The 25,250-nt window shown below is 43.6% G+C and overlaps 1 protein-coding gene across 1 annotated transcript in view; it reads right to left on the reverse strand.

The window, feature by feature from the left end:
* Positions 1-1,032: 1,032 nt before the first annotated feature.
* The window catches only part of vps13d (vacuolar protein sorting 13 homolog D), a 44,869-nt gene continuing 20,651 nt past the window's right edge, over positions 1,033-25,250 (reverse strand). Inside the window, exons 29-71 of the mRNA XM_070911102.1 lie at positions 24,597-24,768; positions 24,153-24,253; positions 23,631-23,855; positions 23,248-23,543; positions 22,694-22,827; positions 22,178-22,333; positions 21,539-21,725; positions 21,214-21,288; positions 20,932-21,132; positions 20,508-20,597; positions 20,091-20,231; positions 19,882-20,007; positions 18,657-18,731; positions 16,754-16,859; positions 15,613-15,765; positions 15,185-15,320; positions 14,279-14,326; positions 13,698-13,848; positions 13,085-13,301; positions 12,750-12,997; positions 12,464-12,655; positions 12,237-12,363; positions 11,953-12,095; positions 11,182-11,312; positions 10,704-10,879; positions 10,310-10,433; positions 9,863-10,108; positions 9,654-9,746; positions 8,933-9,090; positions 8,692-8,800; positions 8,367-8,537; positions 7,656-7,760; positions 7,357-7,506; positions 6,785-6,937; positions 6,479-6,575; positions 6,230-6,378; positions 5,084-5,218; positions 3,745-3,912; positions 3,523-3,655; positions 2,978-3,173; positions 2,514-2,645; positions 2,176-2,416; positions 1,033-2,000 (exon numbers count right to left, since the gene is read on the reverse strand). Coding sequence (XP_070767203.1) covers positions 1,869-2,000; positions 2,176-2,416; positions 2,514-2,645; positions 2,978-3,173; positions 3,523-3,655; positions 3,745-3,912; positions 5,084-5,218; positions 6,230-6,378; positions 6,479-6,575; positions 6,785-6,937; positions 7,357-7,506; positions 7,656-7,760; positions 8,367-8,537; positions 8,692-8,800; positions 8,933-9,090; positions 9,654-9,746; positions 9,863-10,108; positions 10,310-10,433; positions 10,704-10,879; positions 11,182-11,312; positions 11,953-12,095; positions 12,237-12,363; positions 12,464-12,655; positions 12,750-12,997; positions 13,085-13,301; positions 13,698-13,848; positions 14,279-14,326; positions 15,185-15,320; positions 15,613-15,765; positions 16,754-16,859; positions 18,657-18,731; positions 19,882-20,007; positions 20,091-20,231; positions 20,508-20,597; positions 20,932-21,132; positions 21,214-21,288; positions 21,539-21,725; positions 22,178-22,333; positions 22,694-22,827; positions 23,248-23,543; positions 23,631-23,855; positions 24,153-24,253; positions 24,597-24,768 — 6,499 coding nt within the window. The 3' untranslated portion in view covers positions 1,033-1,868. The remainder of the gene's footprint in view (positions 2,001-2,175; positions 2,417-2,513; positions 2,646-2,977; positions 3,174-3,522; positions 3,656-3,744; positions 3,913-5,083; positions 5,219-6,229; positions 6,379-6,478; positions 6,576-6,784; positions 6,938-7,356; positions 7,507-7,655; positions 7,761-8,366; positions 8,538-8,691; positions 8,801-8,932; positions 9,091-9,653; positions 9,747-9,862; positions 10,109-10,309; positions 10,434-10,703; positions 10,880-11,181; positions 11,313-11,952; positions 12,096-12,236; positions 12,364-12,463; positions 12,656-12,749; positions 12,998-13,084; positions 13,302-13,697; positions 13,849-14,278; positions 14,327-15,184; positions 15,321-15,612; positions 15,766-16,753; positions 16,860-18,656; positions 18,732-19,881; positions 20,008-20,090; positions 20,232-20,507; positions 20,598-20,931; positions 21,133-21,213; positions 21,289-21,538; positions 21,726-22,177; positions 22,334-22,693; positions 22,828-23,247; positions 23,544-23,630; positions 23,856-24,152; positions 24,254-24,596; positions 24,769-25,250) is intronic.

Raw genomic sequence — 25,250 nt, forward strand, 5'->3', positions numbered from 1 at the left:
GCTAACAAGGTAACGATATGGTTACTTCATAAACAAAAAATGTTTTGCTGCTTAACGTTTAATGTTAGCATTAAGTTGGATCACACAATTTTCTTCCGAACCTTGCTAATGTCAAAATGCTAATGTTAGCTACAAACATGTTGATAACAGACTGAGGATAATGTTGTATCAGCCCAGTAACACCTGAACATTTCACACTGTGGGTCTTACATTTTTATTTCACTACATCACACTAAAACTAATAATCTAATGTTACCTGAAGGTCCCCAGACGTGGGTGCTGTGATGCCTTGAGCTAAATGCTAACAGTGTGCTAACATGCCCACAGTGACAATCCTAACATGCTGATGTTTAGCTGTTCACCATCTTAGTTTAGTCAAGCATGTTAGCATGTTTGCCCATTAGCATTAAGCACAAAGTACAGCTGGGGCTAATGAGAATGTCTTCATTAGATGAAGATGAAGGGTGCCCCACCAGTTGAGATCTAGCATTATGAGTCGATCGAGGAATGACTGCAGGTCGATCACAAAATGATTGGAAAATGAATGTATCTATGATCACTGATAATTGATGATCTATTGCTGTCAGGGCTAAAAACAATCTTGCAGAAAATATTAAGGATTATGACTTTGACGTTGAGATGAAATAAAAAAATCCCTTTTAACCTTTTTAGATCACATTCCTGTTCATATTGTGCATATATCTAACAATATATGCCCCCCAACCAATTTCAACCAATAATATCATGACATCATCAATCAATCTTTCAGCGGTACAGAGCTAAGATTCATTAGTTAGCTAGCTAGCAACAGCATGGCATGTCAGTTATGTCCCGCCTGCCTATCCTGTTTCACTCAGAAATCTCAAAATGCCGTTTCTTCTCGACTTTAAACATGATTTTGAACCTCAGGATTTATTGTAGTGAAAATCATCATGACCCAAACAAGTGAGTGTCTGCAGTGACAGAATATATGGAATAGTGCATATCTGTGTTGGTTCAGTTTTGAAATAACAGGTCGCACACGGTGAGCGCTGCAGTTGTGGAGCTTTATTTGAAGCAGTGTCCATGTGAAGGTTATTTTACAGGCCTGTCCTGAACTCCACTCCTTCTCTCTAACACACAAATCAAATTCAGCTCATGAAAATCTCATCTGACACCAAACCAAAACCCAAAGCTCTGACAATCCACACAGTTTAGAGTGAAATCTGGTGACAAGGATGTCTACGCGGTCCGTTAGAGGAGGACTCTGGTTAGAAACGACACCGGGCTCATTAAAAAAAGGGTTGATGAATAAAAGTAGAGACACGTCAGACGTGGAGGTGTGTGATTGTAAAAGGCAGAGAGACAGGCAGCTCCAGTGTGTGTGAGGCAGGGGGGCTGCAGGACCCTCCCCTCCCAGTGTCAGTGCAATAACCCCCCCAACTCTAACTAATAGTCTCTTATACACAAAATAGAGTTGTAAAGGCAGTTTGTTACATTTCACATTATATCAGCTTATGTTGTTATTCTCCATACTTCATAATTAATACAGTATGTACACTGTTTATAGTCTTGGTATGTAGCTCTATTTACATTCTGTCTATTCACAAACATAAAGAACTCCTGCTGCCATCAGCAGGCAGATAAACTCAGAGAACCAGTGTGTTCCTACATATACAAACTAACACTGCCTTGCATATGTGTTATACGTCATGTACATGTATGTGCTTTGTCAAACATCAGGTCATGTGACTACACCAAGTGCACAGGTGTCCGACTCTTCCTTTTACCGCACTCTGTCAAACACTTTAAAATATTGAGGCCTACAAAAATTAATAAAAAGGACTGAAGAAAAGTCAGTAATCCTCTGAAAGTGATCAGTGATGTGATCAGGACTCGAGCAGTAGGTAGTCCTCATTCTCACTGGCAGGCAGCATGAGCTGCTGCTCGTAGTACAGACTCTTGGCATAGTTGATTTCTTGAGAGATTTTGATGGCGAGACTCTCACTCTTCACATGGACCTGCAGAGAGGATTCAAACACGATTAACAACAGCGTGGAAACTAATGCTGGGATCAATCAATCAATTGGACAGACAGACTGACGAGGGGCGTTGGGAATAAAAATAAGCATCATTAACGTGTACAATATGCTCCAAGACATCCACAGTTTCACAGGGGTCAGATGAGGGTCTCACCATGGGTTTCTGGTGGGAGGGGCCAGGAATGGCCACACCGCTGCTGGTGCTCTCAGCCTTCTTGGTGAGCTGCACATACACCTTCCCATGATCCTTGGAGACCAGGCAGTGGTAGAGGTCGTCGTACTTGACCTCCAGGAAGATGGCCTCGCGGTCCACATAGTCCCCCGGCTTCAGGAAGTAGACCACTTTGGAGGAGATGAGGACGCAGTAGCTGTCGATGGGCTCCACAGCGATGAAGCTGGTGTGAGAAACACAGTGGAGCGTCAGAGTGATAAAGCTGCAGGTAGTCAGAGTATTAGACACATACACACGCATGGTGTGGAAATGAGACTCACAACTCAGAGTGGATGTTGTCCGTGAGGCGGAAGAGCTGCTCCTGACCGTCAGCCTGAGTGGCCGAGTGTCGAGGCAGCAGACCCTGAGGACCCTTACAGCAGCGAGGCTTCCTGACCCGCTGCACACCGAGCCTGAACACACACACACACACACACACACACACACACACACAGACACAGACACACACACACACACACAGGACACACTTCCTGTTTAAGCACCAGTCAGGACTTCATAGTACATTAAAGTACTACTGACACTTTTATCATTTATAAGCAGTATATAAACACGTAGTAAACGGTTAATAACAGACTATAAGCAGATCTTAGCGTAACTACAACTCCCTGTTTAAACAGATAATGAATGACAATATGGTAAAACACCGCTGCAATAATATAAAATTTCATTTCTCATCATAATTTTTTCAGAAACTCACATAATACAGGTAATAGACTGAACCCACCTGTGGTTACTGAGACTAGCCATGTCACGGACCGTCTGTGCCGTCTCTGAGGCAAAGTCCAGAGCTCCAGCCACCGGTTTGGTCACAGTGCCGACCAGACCTTTACCCAGGCCCGAGAAGAAGCCGCTGACTCCGCCCTTCGTCTTCACCCCCTCCACTGTGGAGGTGATGATGCTCGTCATGCCTCCAATGATGCCTGTGGGGCAGAAAGACTGGGGTCACTGAGGTGTCCAGCTGTTCACTCATAGAAACTGTGGACACACTGTTTGAACTGTGGCAGGCAGATCTGGAGCATCTGATTAATCCCTGAACACTGACACAATCTAATACAATTATTTTTATTAAAATGATTTGACCACTAGATGCTAACAGCTAATTCTGCACTCTGAGCTAACATGGATTACAGTATCAGTTCGTAAAAAACAAGTAGCCGGAACTCCCCCAAAATCAGATTTCCCTTAGTGCTAGTTCAGACCCCCATTAAATGACTCTTCTGCTGACTGCGGTGACTGTAACTGTAACACAGAGGGGTTTCCAGGTGGTACCATGAGCCAGTCCATGGATCCCTGCGACCAGGTGCTCTCCACTGGTGGCTCCGTGGTATCTGATGTACTCGCGCTCACTCTGGTGGCGGTTGTCCATGGTCTTCCCCAGCCCGTCAGAGAGAGTCCCTGCAAACTGACACACAGAGCGCAGGAGGGTGTGTACATTCAGCAGGTGGACACATTAACAGGAACACCTGAACAAGATGATAAACAGGGGTGTACCTTGGCAGCAGAGTTGGACACACCGTGGGTCACATTGCGTATGAGGCCGCCCACGTTGCCGTATTTGATGAGCTCCGACATGCCCTCTGTGACGTCATTCAGGAGGCCCATGGGGTTTCCAAGGAAGTCCACAGAGCCCAGGATCTGAGCTGCCTGGCTCATCAGCTCCTACAGACAGGAAACACCATAGTCATGATCTGACACAAACCACATCACATGACACACCTGCATCTGTCCATGTAGCAGCTCATGGGTGGTGAAGATGAATCATATTTTGCAAAAATATCATTAAAAATATGCAGCCATCATTCCATCTCATAACTGCTGATAAAAAAAGTGCTGTCACTGTTCAGGGCCTGAAATGTTGCCATGGTTAGACCAGAGATAAAATCCACTGTCCACGCTGGATGGAGGACAGAGATGTCTGGCACTGAGGGGGACAGACATAAGGGAAATACATTTAAATGTTTCCTGAATTACTTCCACATTTTTCTACAGGACTTGACTACAATATTATCAGTATGACCAAGAACAGGTTGATGGGGAGGGTGATGTTTTTCTAACTGGAGGTTGTAAAATACAGTATGAAGACAGATCCAATACCATGGTGCACCCAGATTAACTGCTCAGTGATAAGACTGAATATACCACCTAATGATTTAGGACTTGGCAGTAAAACCTTTCGTAATCTATGAATGTGTCCAGCTTGTGAAAGAATGACTTAGGGAATGGTAGAGACTCGCATAATCAGGATAATTTGGGAAGAGAAAACAGAATTCAATAAAAGTGACCAACATGCAAAGTCTGGTTTAATCGCAGCTATTAAAGGAAAAATTAGGAGTAGTTTGTTTCTTAAAGCTGGGTTGTAAACTGTAACATTCATTTTTTCTTAATTTTTTTCTTAATACAGATCAATAAAAATGTCTGCAAAGGACTCAACATTTAAAGAAGTCTGTGCCCCTTACCACCTGCAAAACAAATGGGTTAGTTGAGAGGATGAATTGGACCATACAGAAGTATAATGTCCATTTCCACTTTGTATATGCCTGTCTTTAAGTAATGAACATTGTCTTCAGGGATGTACAGTAACTGGTGTAACTGTTCAGACGTTGTCATGGTGCTTGAATCCTTTTACTCCTGAGCAACCGTGCAGCTCCTCTTGAAGGAGGACTGAAATCATTTTTTCTAATGAGTGTCGTTATTAGTTGTTATCTAAGTTTGAACTGTAAGGCCAGCTAGGCAGTGTGTGTGTGTGTGTGTGTGTGTGTGTGTGTGTGTGTGTGTGTGTGTGTGTGTGTGTGTGTGTGTGTGTGTGTGTGTGTGTGTGTGTCCAGGGTACCTCTCTGAAGTGCTTGAGGATGTCGTTGATGATGATCTCCTGAGTCTCATAGGGGTGCACTCTGGTGAACGGGTACATGTTAATGACAGCGTCCTCAAAGCGAACCAGAGGAAAGCCCAGGGTGCCTTTCAGAGCCTGTTGAGATAAAAACATCCATATGAAGAACAGGCAGAGCCACTGCAGGATTTTTATGTAAGTGACATTGCTAGTGCAAATGCTGAGAGCTTGAACCACCTCCTGACTGTTCTAAATGTTAAATACAGGCGTCAGTTCCAGGTGCATTTGTGTCTTTGGATCTTTATTTTCTGTAAAATTAAAGTTATTCATGTGGAAAATGCCTCACATGACTTCACTGCAGAGGTTTTAAACGCCGCTGACTCCTTGAATCTATTCCAACATCATATGAGTTGTCACATGTCAGCCTAACTTTTAATTATTACTAAAAAATTATTGTAAATTCTGTTCAAAATTAAAATATCTACATATACTTTATATACAGTATATTAAATATTAATCTTATGAATACTTCTGCACTCACAAATTTCGAGTCCTACTAAAGGAAGGACAGTTGTTTTAGGGGAAGTTGCATGCTGGAACTATTTCTTGCCAAACAACAGTTTACCCATCTGCCCAGAACTTCTGTGCAGTGTCTCCCGTCATGGTGCAGGTTGCCAGATACAGTCAGTGAGCACAGGTTTTGGTCTCAGTGCAGGAAACTAAACCAAACCTGACAACCTCACTGTGACGACAAGACTTGACAGGAAGCTGCACTCAGTCACACAACCCAGCTGCTGTTCACCAAGTTTTTTTTTTTTTTTTTACATTACAACTGAGATACAACATGTTAATCAGCGAGCTTTAGAAGTGTTGGTAGGTGTATTTTACAACTTTGGACAGAGCCAGGCTAGCTGTTTCCCCATGCTTCCAGTCTTTATGCTAAGCTAGGCTAACCACGTCCTGACTCAAGCTATGTACTGAACACATAAACATGAGACTGAGATCCATCTGAACATCGCACTCTCAGAAAGAAGATGAAAGTAACCCCCCTCTACTTGTGAAGCCTTTCCTGTCTAATAGGAAAGAAAGGGCGACATATTGCTCTCTATCAAAGGTGACGTTGCTCTGCGTCAGACCCTGTTGTGTTACCTTGAGATCAGGAGGCAGCTTGTGAGAGGTGAAGACGCTCAGTTTGACCTGAGGGAGGCTGATCTTCAGGTTCTCAAAGTAGTAACGTTTGGGAGGTCCTGCGTCCTCGTTGGGCCTCTCATGGATGTTTTCATCCAACTTCTCCAGCTCTGTATTCATCACAATTAGGAGTTATTTTTTGTACTTTTAGGCAAAAACAACGTGTTTCACACAAATATTAAGAATGATGACATTCAACTTAAGACCCACCAGCTTCTGTCTGTCCGTATCCAAAGAAGCTGAGCAGCTTGAGCAGCAGTTTCTCCTCGATAATGACGGTGAAGCGTCGGGCCGTCACCATCAGGTGCTGTGAACACATTGCGGTCACATCATTAATCACTTGACTCTTGCATCACTCTGACGCGCCAGAAACGTCTGGTTTCTGACGGGAACCAGATACCAGGAATTATCTGGTGCTCAACTAAGACTCTCGACTTTGTAACCCTAACTTTTGTTTTCTGCAGCACGGAGTGACTTAATGTAACACGGCAGTGATTCAGTGTGTGTGACTCTCACCTTGAAGAGATCCGTGAGCATGAGGCTGCTGGGAACCTTGACCGAGTTGATCTGCAGGGCCGGGCCACTCTCGTTAACGCTGTCGTCACATACAGAGCTGGGAGTCACACACAGCATCACAGGCTGGGTGGTGCCCAGCAGCTGGTTGTCCACCTGACGACCACAACATGACAGACCAAGGGTTCACACAGCAGTCTCCACTAACACTGGACCTACAGCTCAGTGTTGACTGGATGTAACAGGTAGGTACATTATAAGCATAAAAGAGGTCCACATGAGTATTAAACTGTATATTCACAGTGTACCTGGACTGCAATTATGTGGTATCACTGGCAATAACACTATGTGTCATCTCCACATTGTCATTTCATTTGATCTGAATGAGTAGTAGTTCAGTAAGAAGACATGAGTCGGCATTGTGGTGGATGTGCTGATGAACTGAGAGTCTTTCTGACGCTGTTCTTCAGTGGTTTCAATCTCAGCCATGTCATTTCACTGTCCTCTAATGACTAAGAAATGCAGTGTGTGTGTTTATATGATTTTGTATACAATGGTGTATTTAGAATATTCACCTGGATGTTCTGAATGCTGAGCTCCAGCACCTCGTTGGCAGCAGTGCGGATGAAGTGGACGTCGATACCGGACAGTGTAGTGAACACGAGCTCCTCAGGAACCTTGTTGACCAGAGACACACCTAGACCTTCCTCCAAGTTCACCAACACCTGTGAGTGAACGCAAATATTACTGTGGATCTTCAGCTCTGGGTACCACACACACACATAGACAAGGTTCTATAAACATAACAAATAAAATAAGGAACAGTTTTTGAGTCATGAATGTCAGTGCTTGGATGAAATAAAGTTAGTGGTACCTCCAGCTCCTGCTCAGGCTCTCTCTTCTTCACATCCTCTTTGCTCCTGTCCTGCTCTGTGCTGGGTGAGCTCCGGATCATTCTCCTCTGGTTGAAGTCACTGATCTACAAACAAACAGACAGACACTCTAAGTGATTTGCAGTGTATGAACACAGCAGTAGCAGAGAAAATCCAAAGAAATAAAGTCAAATCAGACTGTGTATTATATAAATGATGGGCTAAGAAATGTGGACACAACTGTAATCATTCTATTATAATCTCTAAATGACATTTTCCGAAATATTCAAAATCACATCATAAAAAGTCAGTTTATTGCCTTGTATACGAAACTAAAATAAAAATATTTAATGGCACAGAAAACTAAACGGGTGTTATTTTGTGCTAGTGTCGTTGCCACCAGCTCTTATAAATGTCATCAGTTGCTGTTAATTGTTTCCATGTTGATTGTTGACTTGAAGATATTTTTATCATCTTTATTTCCTGGTTCAGACACTGAGTTTCATCACAGAGATAAAAACGTCCCAAACACACTGTGGAGCAGCGTGGGTGTCTCTATGAGGTGTGACTGACATTAGGCTAATCAGTGTTGAGAGAAGGATGATGAAGGATGATGAAGGATGTTCAGAGTGCATCTCAGCAGAGCCAGACACAAAACAAACTGGACTTGAAAGATTATTATTCCTTTTGAGTTCTACTGGTTTTGTTCTCACCTGCAGGACACGTGTGGGTCCATCTGGCAGCACCTGGACTGATAGCACCCCAGAACCAGGTCTCATCTTCTGGTTGATGAACTGCTGCTCGGGGCCAGGCTCCAGCAGCCCAGAGTCTGGCCCCAGCACCACCTCTGCCCCATCATACAGACCTGTCACACTGCCTTTCACCTGACGGGTACAAGTCACACATATATAGAAATACAACTGAGGAAAATCAAGAAACTGTGTGGGTTAGGGTCCAGGACTCTGAACTCCACAGCAGTGTACAGAGGAGGTCCTCAAACTCCACATCTATCCGGTCTTAGGTGATAGGTGTACCCACCTGTACTACCAGCCGGGGAAGGCCACAGGTCAGCATGCCTGAGCTGAAGTACCACGTCTGGGTGGTGCTGCGGCGAGAGTCCGGCCTCCTCAGCATCAACGGCTCAAAACTGGAGAGACGAACATGTACAGAGAGAGATCTCTTAATCTTCCAGGACAGATTTTACAGTCCAGCATCCGACTGTAAAGGACTCCTGCTGTGTTGAGCTTACAGACACACGATGGCTGCACACTGTACAAACCTGTTGTCACTGACAGCTGCCAGCCCGGCGATGTCCAGCACCAAAGAAGAGTCCAGCGGACGAGGCTGGGCCGGCTTGCTCTGCGGCGGAGACGAGCCTTCGTGACACAGCATGCCAGTCCCGGTCATCCTCCACAGCTGGGAGCGCTTCCCCGGCTCCTGCACCACAACCACAGAACACGTCACTACGCATTCATTATGGACTGTTAGTTGGACACTGCAACTAACAACTAACGTTTTCATTATTTCATTTTCAGAATCATTTTCTCCATAAGATTATTTCTTCAATAATCACTTCATCTTTTATGAAATGGCAAAAAATGGTGATTCAATTGTCAGTCAGTGTTTCCAAGAGTCCAAGGTGACTTCGTCAGACAGTTTACATATTATATCTTTATATGATTGCAAGCTGAATGGCTGAATACTGTTGGTCAGACAAAGCAACACATGCTCACATTGGAGAAACTTCAACCAGAGAACATTCATGACATTCGAGCTTGACTGAATGAATCAATTATGAAAACTGCTGTCGGTTAATTTTCTGGCAATCGACTGAAAATCAAATGCTCAACTCAGCTCTACCTTTGTCCCTCCTCTCCTCTACAGTCGCACTGGTTATATTAATATTAAAGTTTAAACAGCCCGTGCTTTTTATCTTCTGGCACACACTTGGATCAAAGTCTGTCTATTCATTCAGGGTCATCTTAAACTAAAAGCAGTACCTTCTTTTTCAGGATGACCCTTTGAGTCTTGGTGTCCACATCGAGAACCAGTTCAGCACAGCTCACCAGACGCTTCTTCCCAACAGGTCTCCTCTCAACATTCCTGTGCCGACAGAAAGACACTGCTTACCTTCATGACTGTGACTTTTATATTCCAGAAAGCTTAATGATATCAAATGATTGTCAGTTAGTCGTTAGGGTTAGGTCACTGCTCCGTACTGTGAGAAGGTGTGCGTGGCTGCGATGTAGATGAAGTTCTCGTAGTAGAGCTTGTTGTATTCTCTGAAGAAGTTCATGTCAGCTGTGACTTCTGAGGATCCAGCTCCCTTCACAGTCAGCGTGAGGTAGGGGGACAGCGTGGGCTCGTCGCAGGCGTAGTCCAGCAATGAGCCCGCCTTCACCTCAGTGTGCAGCCGGATGTCGGCCACACCATGCTGCCAGAATTGGATAGGCACCTGAAGGGGTTCAAACAGTGGAGTCTATTCAGTTTATTCTATTTGGCCATTTGAGTGTGGAATGATTCATCACGTCCGGACTACAGAGAGTTTATGGAAAGAGAACTGGGGAGTCCAGTAAGTGTTTCGAGCACAGTAATTATGTAGTAATTCGTATTAGTAATAGGTCATGCCACTGGAGCTGTGGAAACAGTGGCTTACCTCAGAGATGTTGTCGATGCGGAAGGGTGGAGGAAGCTGGTCCGTGTCAGTGAAGGAGATCTGGTAGGTGGCTCCCTTCAGGGTGATCTCTGTCCGCAGGAAGAAACATTTCCCCATTGTGTCCCTGTTCAAAACAAGATCCACTTACAACCTGCCAAATTCTTCACTTCACGTCAGACCTGAATCGGTGGAATCTGTTTTCGGTACAGCGTGGAAGATCTATCTATCTATCTGTACAATAAGTTAAGTTAGGATAGAATATATGAAAATTAGTCATCAGTATATTCTCCAATTCAAATGCATTGTAATTTGTAACATGGATGTAAACAGATGCCATAGTTTGAGTAAATGACATGTGTTGGTGCTGCAGAGTGCGTATGTACATGCAACTCACCTCATGTTAACGTGAAAGGACTTGGGTTTGTTGACCTCGAAGCCTCCAGACCAGGTGCAGTCGGGGGTGTCCATGAGGCGAACACACAGTAGCTGGTCGTAGTCGTTGCGGGGCCAGTGGAAGACGACGCTGGAGCCTGGCAGGGTGGAGATGTAGCCCTCGGGGTTGGCCGTACCCTGGGACACATTATTCATTAATAAGCACAGCAGCAAACTTTCTGATTGATCAACAAAGGTGTAAATATAACTATATAACTATATAAATATTATATAGTTAATGGCTGGATTCCATTTAAGTTTCAGCTCCAGGACCCTGTTATTGAGTATGCTATATGCAGAACCATCATTCATTTCAGCAACAACATGGAACAGAGGATTTCTTTTCTTTATCAGACAGATCACTGCATTGTTGCGATCACTGTATAAGACGTCCTACCAGAAAGGTATGTGAACAGTAAATTTTTGAGTTAATTGCTCACCTTTCCTCTTGCAAACTCTCTCTGAGCAAAGGCCAGTTTGTGTGTCGAGCGGTTGTCCAGCAGGTAACGCGGCGCAAAGGTCACTATGTGAGTGTCCCTGTAGCGTCCTTTTCCTTTCCGCACACTGATGCCTGTGTTGATCAGACAGTGACAGTGACTATTGAGAAGGTGATAGCAGCAACAGAAACATTTTAGGTATAATGTCCTACAGTCAACAATTAGAGAAGAAATGTCAAGATGTCTGTTGAAAAATGCAGATCTTTGCAATGAAAGGAGTGCTGAGAGATTGTCTATGTGCCAATAACTGACCACCCAAGAAAAAGGACGATAGATTCTGTGCAAAAAAAATTATTAATAATGGCCAAGCAGACCTTCCACTCAAAGCATAGAAAGAAAGGAGAAAGTACTACTGGAGTCTCGATTAAAGGCAAAAGAAAGATTAGATTAAATCACAGGAGAGATATGAAATTCAAATATTCTAGCCAGGTTGCATCTAAGTTCAAGGTTCAGCTTTACTGTCATTATACAGTACAGGGTTGCAAACAGAAATGCACTTTTCTTCTTCTTACTTAGTGTCTGCAGGAAAATGAACATAACTGTACAATGCTGAAGACAAAGCAAGCTTACAGGTTGTGCCATAATGTGTAAACCAGTGTTTCTTTCGCCAACACCAGTTCAATAAAGGGATCGTCCCTGATCGCAATCCTGTGGATGGTCCCAGGATTCAGTAAGTGCTTTCCATTTGTGCTGATGGTGAATGTACCAACTTGCCTATGTTGTAGATGAGGCCGGGCCTGTTCCCGTGCTGGATGACCTTCACTGCCCTGACTCCACTCCCTCCGTCCAAGGAGAAGCCCTGACACCAGCCTGGAACTCCATCTGGGTGGATCCCTTTCCCGATACGCATAGTACACCTGGGATCAAGACAGATGGAGAAAGAAGGAATGTAAGGACGGATGTCGTCTGGGTAGAACATTGCTCACTACAAGACATTATGTGTAGTCCAGATGCCGGTCCTCAGGACTACAGAAAGGCCTGGTCTCTGACACACTTACATAGCAGGCTGCTCCTTGTCAGTGTAGCAGAATAGTAATGGACTGAGGCTTCGAGCCAACTCGTGCTCCTCAAACTGTCCCGCTGCGTCGGCTTTGCCGTTGTCCTGACGGAAAATTAACGGCAGGCCTGAGGAGAAAAATGGCTTTAGAAAATGATAACAAGAAGCTTGTTCTTAATCAGTGACTGTTTGTACGACTGTAGTTGTTAACAACAAAGAAAACGTTACCAGTCTTGTTGATGAGCCAGTAGGGAGCAGAGATCAGGATCTTCAGCGCTCCCTGTGCTCGCAGGATGATGCGGATGGTGAGGCAAAGCAGCTGTTTGTTGGTGTCGTACAGCCTCATGCGTACGACATAGTTCTGAGTCCCAGGGGGGATCAGCAGCTCTTTGCACACAGGGAAGCTCTCCAGCAGGACTCCTGGAGGACACACACATGAATACCAGAAGTCAGAACAAGGACCGTGTTGAGGAAATAAACAGCAGCCAGTGAGTGACTGTCCTGAAGGCCTGACCTAGCTCCATGTTCTGCGAGGTGTCGGCAGCGTGAAGCACGGCCTCTTTCCCCGGCTTGAGGGAGCCTTGGATGGACGTTCCTTTGATGTAGAAGTTGAGGTCGCAGGGCAGCAGGTTGGCCAGCACCATGGTGGGCAGCAGGTAGATGGTGTGGCCTGGCTGTCGATAGATCTGCTTCGCACTGCCAGAAACCGTCTTGGCAGGCTGCTGGTCTGGGTAGTTCTCCTTTTTGATGACCACACTAAACCTGTGTGAAGCAGAGAAATTAGCTGAATTGAACCAGATGTGAGGAAGACAAGAACCGAGAACAAGATGTCCGACAGGCTGCATTTACCTGAAGTTACGCTTGAGGTTGTCGTCAAAGTCTGCTGACTGACACTCCCTCTTACTGCTGCTGATTTCTCCCGGCCGCTCCACGCTGGTCCAGTGGATGGGAACCTTACAGAAGAACAAACCTAGGCCTTTGGGCCGAGCCTGCAGCCGCCAGGATGTCAGGTGGAGGGGGACCGCCAAGGCCTGGCTAGGCAGGATGGGAGGCAACACCACTGGTTCTGTCAACACAGGGACACCGTCGGCTTCATTAACATGACATAAAAATAAAATACAAAGATAAAAATAAAATAAAAAATAAATAAATAAAAGAATTCAGATAAAGAAAGATAAAATAAAATATATAAAATAAAACAAGATCAAATTAAATAAAATATAATTAAACTTAATAAAATCCGATATAATATACATTTAATTTCATAGAATTGCATTTAATGAATAAGAAATGAAATAAAACACAATAAAAAACACTTAAGAAATATAAAATGAGATAAAATAACATAAATAAATCTTAATTAAATTAAATTGTTAAAATAAAATAAACCATCAGACTTGTCTTGGTTTATATGTTTATTGAATTTAGTGAAAGGACTGAACAAAATGGAACAGTGTCTTACTGTCGGGGGCGGAGGGACTGTCGAGTCTGACCTCCATAGGAACATCCAGTCGGTTCTTCACCATGAGGGCCGAGCGGACAGTGATCACCTTCCTGGCGCTGCCCTCCATCGTGATAGAGAAGACCACTCTGACTGGAGGAAGTGCTGAGAACTGAGGGGCCCAAAACAACTTAAATTCACACTTTTGTTACGTTTAAATGTGAAGTTTTGTTGACAGGAAGTCTAGAAAACTGTAGAAGCAGCGGGAACTGATTTCTTACTCATGACTCTGTATTTCATACTAATCAATGATAATCAGATCATTCCCTCTCACCTCAGTGTATTTTACATATTATATATGTGTTTATGCTGGCCACTATCTGAAAAATGGCTTTCACCTGAAAATGTTTGGTATATTTACTTTCATGTTCTTTCATTTTTTTCTCATTGGAGAAGAAAAAACAAGTTGTTTCTCCATTTTTAATCCATCCCATTATTTAGTTTCCTGGTGTATAATGAGCATTACAGCAGCTACAGTGACTATAGACGGTTCTACATGCTTACTTTCATTGGCTGCTCACTGATTTAGAAACCACACTTACATAAACATGTGGGTGGATGATGTTGGTTCTGCTAATGGGACTGCCAACCTGTGGAAGAGTAAAAGACAAAAACAAAGGTTTAAAACTGCCACAAGGAGTTTTTAACTGGTGATGAAACAGTCTCAATTTAACACTTATGCCTCTATATGATCTACATGAGCAAACGAGACCATCAGTGAGATGATTGGCTGTGTCCATATAGTAATTCTTAATGCCTGTCACCAGGTCTGATTCCCTGAGAGATCAGACGAGACAATTTACAGCACGCAGACCAGATAAAGTTTTACAGTGACTATGTTAGCCAGTTCAACGAAAGCAGGGGGAGATTTTTCTTTAGAGAATTTTATTTCTCACATTATATTTTGTGATTACGGCTGATACTGGGGCGGGATCAGCAAAGAGAAAAGGAAAATAACTGACCGAAGAACAAAAAAAGATGAAAGGGACAGTGATAGAGCACTAGCGAAGTCAACCTTCATCTTCGGTCATTCAACAGATGAAAAGGGTTACAGATTTGAAAGGATTCAAAACCAATCCTAAATTGGTCCTCATCCTCCTAGACAGGTATGTAATATGTCCATTTTATTTATGAAATACATGGCAAGACGTGGTTTTACATCAATATATGAATTTACATTGCAGGCTAAAACAACGCTAGCTAACGCTTTAGGTAATGTTAGTTGAATGTTGAATATTTTTGTTGTTGCAAAGTAGACATGCAGAGTCTAACTCAAGGGTTGTGTTGCGTCTTTCTTTCACTTGCTTTGGAAACAAATGCATGTTAGTCCACGGGGGGGCTGCCGAAACCTACACTAAATGAGAGTTCCTTGTAGTTGCTTTAACATCAAAATCCAGGTAAATTTGTTAGAAACCCTAAACATTAAACAGTTTTTGACTTGTGCTCACAGTATTGGAAGAGTTGTTTCTGTCCGGAGCTGCGTAACGGAAGAACACGCCCACTTTGTCCACAGACACTGGCTTGACTTGCTCCCATCCACACACCCGAACCAGCAGCTGGTGCAGCTTCAGCTCATGAGTGTGTCTGCAGAGGAGGAGGCAGCAAGAGATCAGAGATACACAATCAGCACCATTCATCCCTCCATCAAATACAGACAAATAAAAGACAAATGTGACCGGATGAAATCTCACATCATGAAGTAACAGTGTGAAGATTCCACATTCCTCTTATAAGCAAAGCAGAGAGACGTCTATTCATAACAACCATTCCAATTGATTCTGAGTTAAATGTTCTCAAACAAGTAAGAATGATGCCAAACCAGTCAACAGCGTCATAAACACTAAATAGGTGCTGTGAATGTGAATCAGAGCTGTACCGGTGGCGGAGTTTCTCGCGAGCTTCAAACTCAAAGGGAATCTCCTCCCCAGGCAGCACCTCTCTCCACTGGCTGACGTTGTGAGTGTCATCAGTTCCTGTACCGTGGACATCTGAGATGGAGTCTGCACTGCTGCTGTGGGACAGCGCCACCCTGTTGGGAACATGTGAATAACTTTACCTGGAGACATTTACCTAAGATGATTTTCTACACTGAAGTTAAAACTGTCTGCAGTTGTCTAAAGTTAAAACTTTCATTGAACGTCCTCGACACATCTTCATAACGAAAACTATTATTCTCAGTGCTTTAACAGTAGAACTGAAAATGTTGGTGCTCAAGGTGGCGCTAAAGGAAAGGACATGGGACATGAGCATTGGGAGCATGAACATGTTATGACTGTCCATCAAGAGACATTTGGTTCAGTTTCTTGTCAGTCTGGACAGCTGCTGTTGAGACATCTGTAAGTGTTGGACATTCATCGCATGGTTACCAACATACGTATCAGCATGCAGCACTGATCAAGTGATCTATGTTGGACATACGGATGATTTTAATGTTGGTGTTCTCATTGCTAATGAGCTGCACCGACAAATCAGACGTGCAACATTAATCAGGACCAAATGAGAGGTTCATAAATAGCTTATCCTTCAGTACTGTCATACCAAATTCTCTGCAAATCAATAATAGGTGGTGTTGTCACACACTTTCCTATAATTACCGTAACAATAATATTTTAGCTCCAGGTTACTTCATATAACTTTAATGATACCACATTATGTATGCAGGTATCAACCAAATGTGATGCAAATCAGACGTTAAGTGTCATTAAGACACTAAAGTACATTTTTCATATGTCACAGACTTTGGTATGCACATGTAGTATGTCCCCCAGTACTGTCACACCAACTGTAGAGAAATACCTCCTTTTTTATTTTTATTTTTATTGTTTTTAATATACAACATTACTGGACTTCCCAGGGTCTCATGCTGCCATCTTGTGTTCTACACCTACCTGGCTTCCTCATTGGCTGAAGTCAGTACACCTTCAGTTTAGATGCTGGTATTCTAGTGGTCTAATTATCCCTTCAAATCTGCCAAACATGTTGTATCTGTTTGTAGTGCATGTTATGTTTTCACCTACCTTGTGGGGGTCGTAGTCAGAGTGGCAAACCACATGGTGCATCCTGTGTGATTGCGGAGAGCGTACGGCACAAATGGCTGCCTCCTCTTGGACAGCTTGACTTCTGCTGGAAACAGAAATGAAAAGCCAATCAGAGAGAGAAGACAAGTTTTACATTTTTCACTTTTACATTATTCAGTTTATGCAGTTCTAACTGTCAAGCACTTGATTTCTTCTTGGGTTCAGACCTAAAAAGCAGTTGAGGCAAAGTTGCCTTGTAGTTCTTTCCTTTAAAGGGGCACTCCACCAGTTCTACCCAAAAAGATCTGCTCAGTAGTCACAGGGACAGCTAGCTGTGATGTATCTTCTGTGGCTCTGGAGACTCTGACACAATAATATATGTGTCATTGATCTAAGCTCAGAGATAACAAACAGAAAACTAAACAGAAGGTCTACATAATGACCTGGGGGAGTGAAAAGACGCTTTAGATGCATTATGCAGAGTTTCTGCAGCCTGACGCATACCATACCCCACACATTATAGACATCACTGAAGTGCCCCTTTAAAAAAGGCAACTTGTTTAGAAATGAAATGACTTTTTTTGTAAATGTGCAATTATAACAGTCTAACAGTTATAATTAGCTTGCCGTGGTCTATTGTTCCACACGTGAACATAGCAATTTGTAGGTCAAACATTTTTGTTTTTTCCTAGAGGTTACTGAAAGCAGCATCTTGCTCTATACTTGCCATCACACTGTATTATTACTGTTCATATCATACATGAGTAAATCTTATTGAACAAAAATAACAAATAGACACAAATGTAAGCAGACTGCCGTTATTAAACAAATGCATCAACTCTTTGGCCAACTTACCACAGAGCACAGAAAGACAGCAGTTTAGTCCAGTAGTTATTAATGTCCTGTGGTCCAGACTGACCCTTTAGTTTAGTTTTAGGTAAAACTTTAATTCTTCCAAATGTATTCATGAACTCAAAGTAGTATAAAAACTACTGGACACAAAGAAAACTGCCCCAACAGTGCAATCAGATGATAAGTGTGACAGACGACAATCAAATGTACTAAAGCACACAACTCCATTACATCCTACACAATGAGCAACTGTCTACACACATGAAGGCTACTGTGCCACAATGATTTTCAAAGTGGATTCATGCAGTGGGAAGCTAACAACAAACAAGTCATGCTGTTCAGGCAAAACACAAAACAAGAAGAAACTTAAACTGGTCAGAAGGGGCCATAACCATAGTGGAATCTAATGAGACTGATTTTAAATCCTGTAGTCATCACGACTGAAACCAGCAACACCTCTGAATATACAGTCAGGCATCATTCAGTTGTGAAGCAGGTTTAACTGAACCGCAGCCAAAAGCAGCAGACAGGATTCCTGCTATGATCCCTCCTTCAGCATCTTTCTTTCCCAGCAGAGTGTCTTCAGCTGGGCCTGATGCAGCTGGTTCATAACATTTAAACTGTTCATAAACTATGACTAGAGCAGCACTATGTTTATACAAGTTGAATGTGTTTCTTTGACTTGGTTCTGTTGCTTGTGTAAAGTAGAGATGACGGGAAACGAGGGAGAATGATGGCCAACAAAGGTCCCAGCGGGGTTAGGGTCCATGGGACTTTGTGGGTCATGAGCGGCGTCTCATCTCCTAAGCCACGAGGCTGCCCCCTGTACATTGGCACTAATACTGATATCAGTTGTGATTTATACTGTGGTCGTTTTTGAACAGTTTGCTAGCAGGAAACATTTGACCCTCTCTACAAACCTATATTTCCTCACAGCACAGCAAGAAATCTAAGCACCCATGAGGAACAATTCATGATGACTGAATGAGAGATTTGATACTGAGTGTGCTGCTGAAGGAGACCGTCTGGGCGACTAAACTCTGAACTGTACCTCTGGAGTGAATCTGCTGCTCGAGGCAGGTCAAGCTGGCTGTGCTCCTAGTTCTAAGGTGAGCAAGAGGAGCACCTGACAGCAGAGAGAGACAGTTACTACAGAGACACATGCAGAGGGAACACACAAGAGGGTTAGAGGTTCATCATCCTCATTCTGTACTCTGTGTTGGCAAACAGCACTTCTCTGCAGATCAATACTTGTATGAATAGTGCAATTCATGCTTCACTTCCATTCATTTCCTATTCAACTGAAGGACCAGAAGAACTTGGCTGATGAGTGGCAGGCTGCGTGGTTAATTTGATTGATCCATGCTACTTATGTCATTAGCACTTCTTAGCTAATATTAAAATAAACACAACATTATTAAAGTCTGGAGAAAAGCAACTAAAACTTCCTGTTCTGCTACAACTCTTCAGAATGAAGCAACCCATCAACCAAGTTTCTCACAGGACGAACAACCAAAGTCACCAACCAAAGTCCTACCATCAATGTTTGTCTTATTGTCAGCAAATCCCATGAAAATATCACAACCAACAACACTTAGACTTCCTGTCTGTGGCTCTCAGCTCTGAGCCCATTGGTTCCTACTGAAGATGTAAGTCTTTTAAAAAGACCTTACAAATGTATAGTTTCATGTTTAAAAAGGCTGATGCCATAGTGAGTATTTAGGGAAGCAGGACAGTGGCTGTGGGATTGAGTCAAAATAAACTACAGTGTGTGTGTTCATGGTAATGAAGGAACATGTCACCCAGTGAAACAGTGTGGCTCACTGATGTGTTTTAATAGTTTCTTAACAACAATGGAGCTCTATGGCACAGAGGAATATATATATATCAGGCTGTGATACACACACAATACTTGTTAGTAGATACATTCACTGTTGGTCTGAGTCTGAACATGAGACTTGTTGACAAGAAGAAAAATGTAGAATATCAGTAGACTCATAATTTACTGGCAACAGTGTATTTTAATGTCACATCGTACTTTCTTCAATGTGTATTCAACACAGATTGTGTTGCCATGTTAGCATGTTAGTTCTGACTATCACTAGCATCTTCAACTGTAAAGATAAAATCTACTAGCACAAAGATAAGAGACCACCTAAGCTTAAATATCTGAAACAGTCACCTGGTTTTTCTTTTCATGTCTTTTCTTTCTTTTTTGAAGAAGTTTTTCACTACCCTGTGATTTGTTTGTGGTACTGTGTGTAGCTGGAACTCACTCTGTCCAAAGCTGGGTGGGTCGACTGAGGAGCCCATCCAGGGCAGGGGGGGTGGAGACTGGGGGATCTGTTCCTCCTTGTTACAGTAGTCAGCTATCCAGGAGCTCTTGGTGGTGTTGTATTGTTCTGGAAGGACCAGATTCAAATACGTTCAACATGTCTGGCTTGTTTGTTAATGTGCAGAGAGATATCTTCCAGTCTCTACTCACCCAACAGGACAGAGGTGATGTTGACGTCCAGTCTCTGCTTGGCTCGAATCCCCATCTTGAGACGTGGAGGGTGGAGACGACCGGCGGCCTGCTGCTGCCAGGACAGGAAGCAGGGCCAGGGCTCGATGAAGGGCTCCCAGCCTGAGACACACACACACACACACACACACACACACACACACACGAGAGAAAGAGAAATCAGCCATCACTATGCCATTTAAACTGATCAAAACTCTATGAGAGTGACACTCAGATTAAATGAATAGACACATTGTTTGAGGTTTTGATAGATCTGAACAAACATGGAGCTGAACTCCCTTTGTGGTCAAAAAGATGTTTTCCACAAAGATTGACTGAACAATGTACAACATTTAAACATGAAATAAATGCTGTAATGCTGAAAGTAAATGTTACTACCTGACAACTCTCTGTTGTAGTAGTCTCCAGACAGGGTGAAGCTGGCGTTGCCTTCCTGGGTGGAACCGATGCGCTGCAGCACGTAAAGTCCTGCAATAACAAACATCACAACCAGGCTGAAATACACGATTTTCATCCTCAACTTCCTGCATGTGCAATTATTTATATTTATTGAAGCACTGCTGGTTGTGTTGGTCACTGAGTTTTCTTAAAAATATACATTTACAGTCCTTAATATCTGATTCTGGAGTATTTACTCCACTAACATACAAGAAGTGATTTCAGTTGTCTTTTTTTGAGATCATTTCTGGGCAATGTGTCTTTATTTGATAGAGAGAGTAGAGAATCAAGCAGGAAATGTGGAGACAGAGAGAGAGGGGGACAACAATTGTCAGTTTAAGATAAATAATTTAAGGAGACTTACTGGAGAAGGTCAGCTCAGCCAATGGTATGTCACAGTCCAGACAGTCATCAATGAAACAGATGCAGACACTCTCAGCCTTCACCTCTACTCCAGACAGAGGAGCTGAGTGGCTGCTGGAGCCGGAGTCCGCCCTGGCTCTGGGATGGCCCGCCATGTTCTCAGCGTTCTCAAGCAGCCACGTGGCAGCCTGGTCCAGCTGGCCTGATGGACGCATTATTCTGTCTTTATATAGGTTTCCATTAACTAACGCACAAGGCTTTGTAAGTTTTCCTGCCAGGTTACCTTTACAGTGGATCAGGGCTCTTTTGCAGTCCTCTTTCCTGAAGCCAAGGTCTTGTAAACGGGTCAGCTGACCCTCTGTGGAGACAAAACACAACATCATTAACAGCTCCTCCAAAGGAAGCCGTGGAATAAACAGCATGCCATCTCTGTTACTAAACAGTAGCCTTCTCAACTTGAAGCAAAATTACATGAGTAAACAATTCAAGACTACTATATGTTGATGTTCTTTATACACTGATGATAATTGTGCGATTTTATTCTTTTTGGGATGGGAAAGCTCCAGAAAGAAGACTAATAATGACTCTACACGCTGGTCTGTATATACCTATGAGGGCCTCAGTCTTCTGCCTGAAGCTGTCTTTGGGTGTAGCAGCAGGCTCAGTGCTGGATGCAGTGGTGGTGTCAGAGTCAGAGGGCAGTGGAGCGCTGGCAGTAGGGATGGACCTGGCGATGGCCAAGAAGAGCTGGATGTCGTTGTAGGACAGACGGATGTCCAGAGCAGGAAACTGAATCTGCCAGAGAGTCACACAGTTAAAGGGGCAGCGCTCCCAGTTTACCTGTCAAAGTCACTTCACCAGTACTGTGCAGTTACGAGTCACCCTGAGAGGACTGTTCTATGATGTCTTCTGTGGTGAGAGACATCACTTATAAGAGAAAGCCTGTGCTACAGAGTTTGAGAGGGCATTTTCCAGGCAGGGAGACTCTAATGACATGATATCTGTGTCAAAGGGGGAGCATGCTCATTTATATGCTATTCCTTTGTTTCTGCAATGACTCCACTTCCCCACAGTGACAGTTACATGTCCATCCATCCATCAGCTATATTCGCTTATCCTTTGACTAGGCGCTGATCCCAGCTGACGAACCCCCTTTCTGTGAGGCGAGAGTGCTAACCATTGCACCCCCGAGCCGCCCCCCAGTTACATGTTGCATATCTGATTTTGGTTGAGTGCCAACTCCTGACCTCCAGCAGTGGTGGGATGTCCTCCACATTGAAGGCGTCCAGTAGACCTGAGCTGCTTTGGTATGTGGGGCTCCCACACAGCTCCACCTGGACATTGACCGGGTCGATGATGGACAGTGCTGTCTCCTGCTCACTGCCCAGCCGACATGAGAACACCTGGGGGTGAGGAGAGACCTCTGAATCAAAGTTAAGAAAATGATGTTCTGGATATTGGGCTAGTAGCTAGTAGCACTCCTGCACTGATGAAGTGTACTGTGTTGGCCATTAAGAGTAGGAGGAGGAGTGGGAGTTGTAGGGCAGTGCTGGTAGCAGTTTTAGCAGCAGCAATAGTCTCACAATTAGTACTTAAAGTTGTTTCCGGGGTAGCAACAACAGTATTTACAATTGCAGTAAAAGTACAAGTAGTACTAGAGCCATAATAATAGTCTCTTTAATAGTAGGATTATTTGGTTAAAAGATTAGCAGTGTCTCAGCAGTAATGTTGGACAATGGTGCTATGACAGCAGGAGGTGTCACCTCTATTCCTGCGAGGCTGCCAGAGAAGGGTCTGTCCAGCAGACGGGGTTTGTAGGTGAGGACGGTGGTGCCTTTCAGAATGATGGCGTTGGTATCCAGACAGGACGAGTCCTCCACAACCACAAACTCTGTGCCTGAAGACCAAATAACAATACAACATTTAAAAAGGCAAATTCAGTAAAATACAGGCCAGGTCATTTAAGGTTAACATTTAGGAGCTGCTACAAAGAACTTATAACTTGAAGGGTCTTTCTGGTATTTTTAAACCTGGGCCCTAGTTCTACAAATTTTGTCTAAATGACACCTTGCGGGCAACTGCACCTGTGAAAAGTTTGTCCACTAAAGAGCTTGTTTTGTGCCAGTGACAGGCTCAGATTGTTATTCTTAGTGTCTGACAACATTATGGAAAGGATCCCTACCCAGATATACCTTTTTGTTTAAGAGTAAGATCCTTTTTGTTTAACCAGAAACACTGTTGTCTTCCTGCAACAACTCACCTCTCGTGAGACATCTGTTTCTGGTTAAACAAAAAGGAGCCATCATTGCTCTCTGACCTGTGACGTTGATCTTGACCTCCAGGCAGCGGTCCTGGGTGACCGGCACCGTGGACCTCTTGGTGACCACACCACTTTTGACCGTCTTTGGCATGACGGCCCCAGTGGTGCTGGTGGTGGTGATGCCCGAGTCAGTGCTGGTGTTACTGGGCCAGCGCTGACGAGGCTCGGTGCCGCCCGACGCCTTCTCCATGGGCACACGCAGGAAGTCTCGCACCAGCTGGAGCCAGTCGAAGATGAGAAAGACCCTCAGGTTGTTGAGGACCACGGTGAAGCAGGAGGAGTCACGTGTGGATCTGCAGGAAGGTGGAGCACAACTCTTTACTATCTGACAATACATGAAATGTCATATTTGGAGGGCTTGGAAAATGTTCCAGTGATACCTGTAATGCAGCTCCAGCTGCAGTGATGCCCGGTTAGTGCCTGTTTTGGAGGGCTGGAGGATGCAGTCAAAAACATTGGGCCTCCCCCCGTCAGCTCCACCAGTACTTTTATTTAGCCCGGTGTACCGAGTGTCATATGCCAGCAGGGAGTGAGACACCAAGTTGACAGACTTGGATCCATTGGAGAAACTCTCAAAGAGCAGCTTGGATTTCATGAAGTCAAACCTTTGCAGAGAAATACAAACATGAAATTAAAATGGCAAACTTCACTGTAGTTAAATGTTTATACTTTACAACTCTCAACTATGACACGACACATTGAATCAATGATTCAATCTATAGCTATTTATATCCATTTTACTGCTGGACTCTGGACTTCTGTAAGAAAAGTAAACTGTGGTTATTTTTCACAATTATTTGTGAGACTTTAGATACTTTCCATAGCACATCATATGTATACCTATGTATAGATCTAAAAATAATGCATTTTTATTGGGCAGTAAGAAGACAGAAACGGCCCACCTTGCTAAGGAGCGTTTGGGGCTGTCCAAGAGCTCCAGACTGACATCCATCATGTCCACCAGGAATGACAAGTTGGTGTAGACATCTCCACTTAACACCGTCTGAAGGGAGACACAAGAGCAATCCATAAACTAGGACATGAGGGACAGTGTGGAAATGAGAAAAAACGGACAATTACATAATAAAATGACACATTAAACAATCATTAAAAGAGATGGAAGTCGAAAATACCCAACACGTTTATTAAATATACACAAATTAACAGGCAAGAACACAATTGTAATTCTCCTGCAAATAAAAAAAAAATCTAAATTTGACAGACAATGAACAGTGTTCTGTAAGTCATTCACATGATAATCAGGCCTAATCCATATCTAGAGGTTATTATTATTCACTGCAGTAAACTGTTGGTTAGTCAGAGTGTACATGTGACTGCTTTCTCACATAGCTGCTGGGGTCCTGCAGGTTGTAGGGTCGCAGGAAATCTTCTACAGGCTCTCCCAGGTTGTTCTCCAGCAGCCCTCTGATCAGCTGGTAGTGCTCCAGGTCCAGAGAGCAGTGTACTGACGACAGGCTGCCGTGGATGGACATGTCTGGCACTGCATGGCTCAGCTCCCTGACATCAGTGAACACAAGCATGAGTGTGGTCCTATACCCCGGGACACTGGGTACATTCATGCCCACTGCTTTCTTACAAAACAACAGCTAAAACCAGACCCAGTCCCCTTCTGAACAGCTGTTCTCCATAAGCTATTCCCAACAAGAACATTAAAACAAGAGGCACTTTTCATAACGCTAGTAAGCCTGATGTACTACAGTTCGGTGCCAAGGAGTGGAAGCCTGAAGTCAGTGGTCTTAAAAAGACACGTAGCGAGCCAAAGACACCACAGCTGCTGAACTAGACCAGAGCCAGTAAATACTGGACTTGTATCTGACAGGTGGTAAGAAAGAGGACTCTATTTCTGCTGCATGTATAAGACAACTGTTGGACAATGCGTAAGCCAATGGTTGAACAAAAAGTCACATTGTTTATTTAGAAAAATATTTGTCTTTGGATTATATCAGAGGGTGTCAACAGTTACAGAGTTACAGAGGCTC

Source organism: Enoplosus armatus, chromosome 8 (genome assembly GCF_043641665.1).
Source record: "Enoplosus armatus isolate fEnoArm2 chromosome 8, fEnoArm2.hap1, whole genome shotgun sequence".
NCBI lineage: Eukaryota > Metazoa > Chordata > Actinopteri > Centrarchiformes > Enoplosidae > Enoplosus > Enoplosus armatus.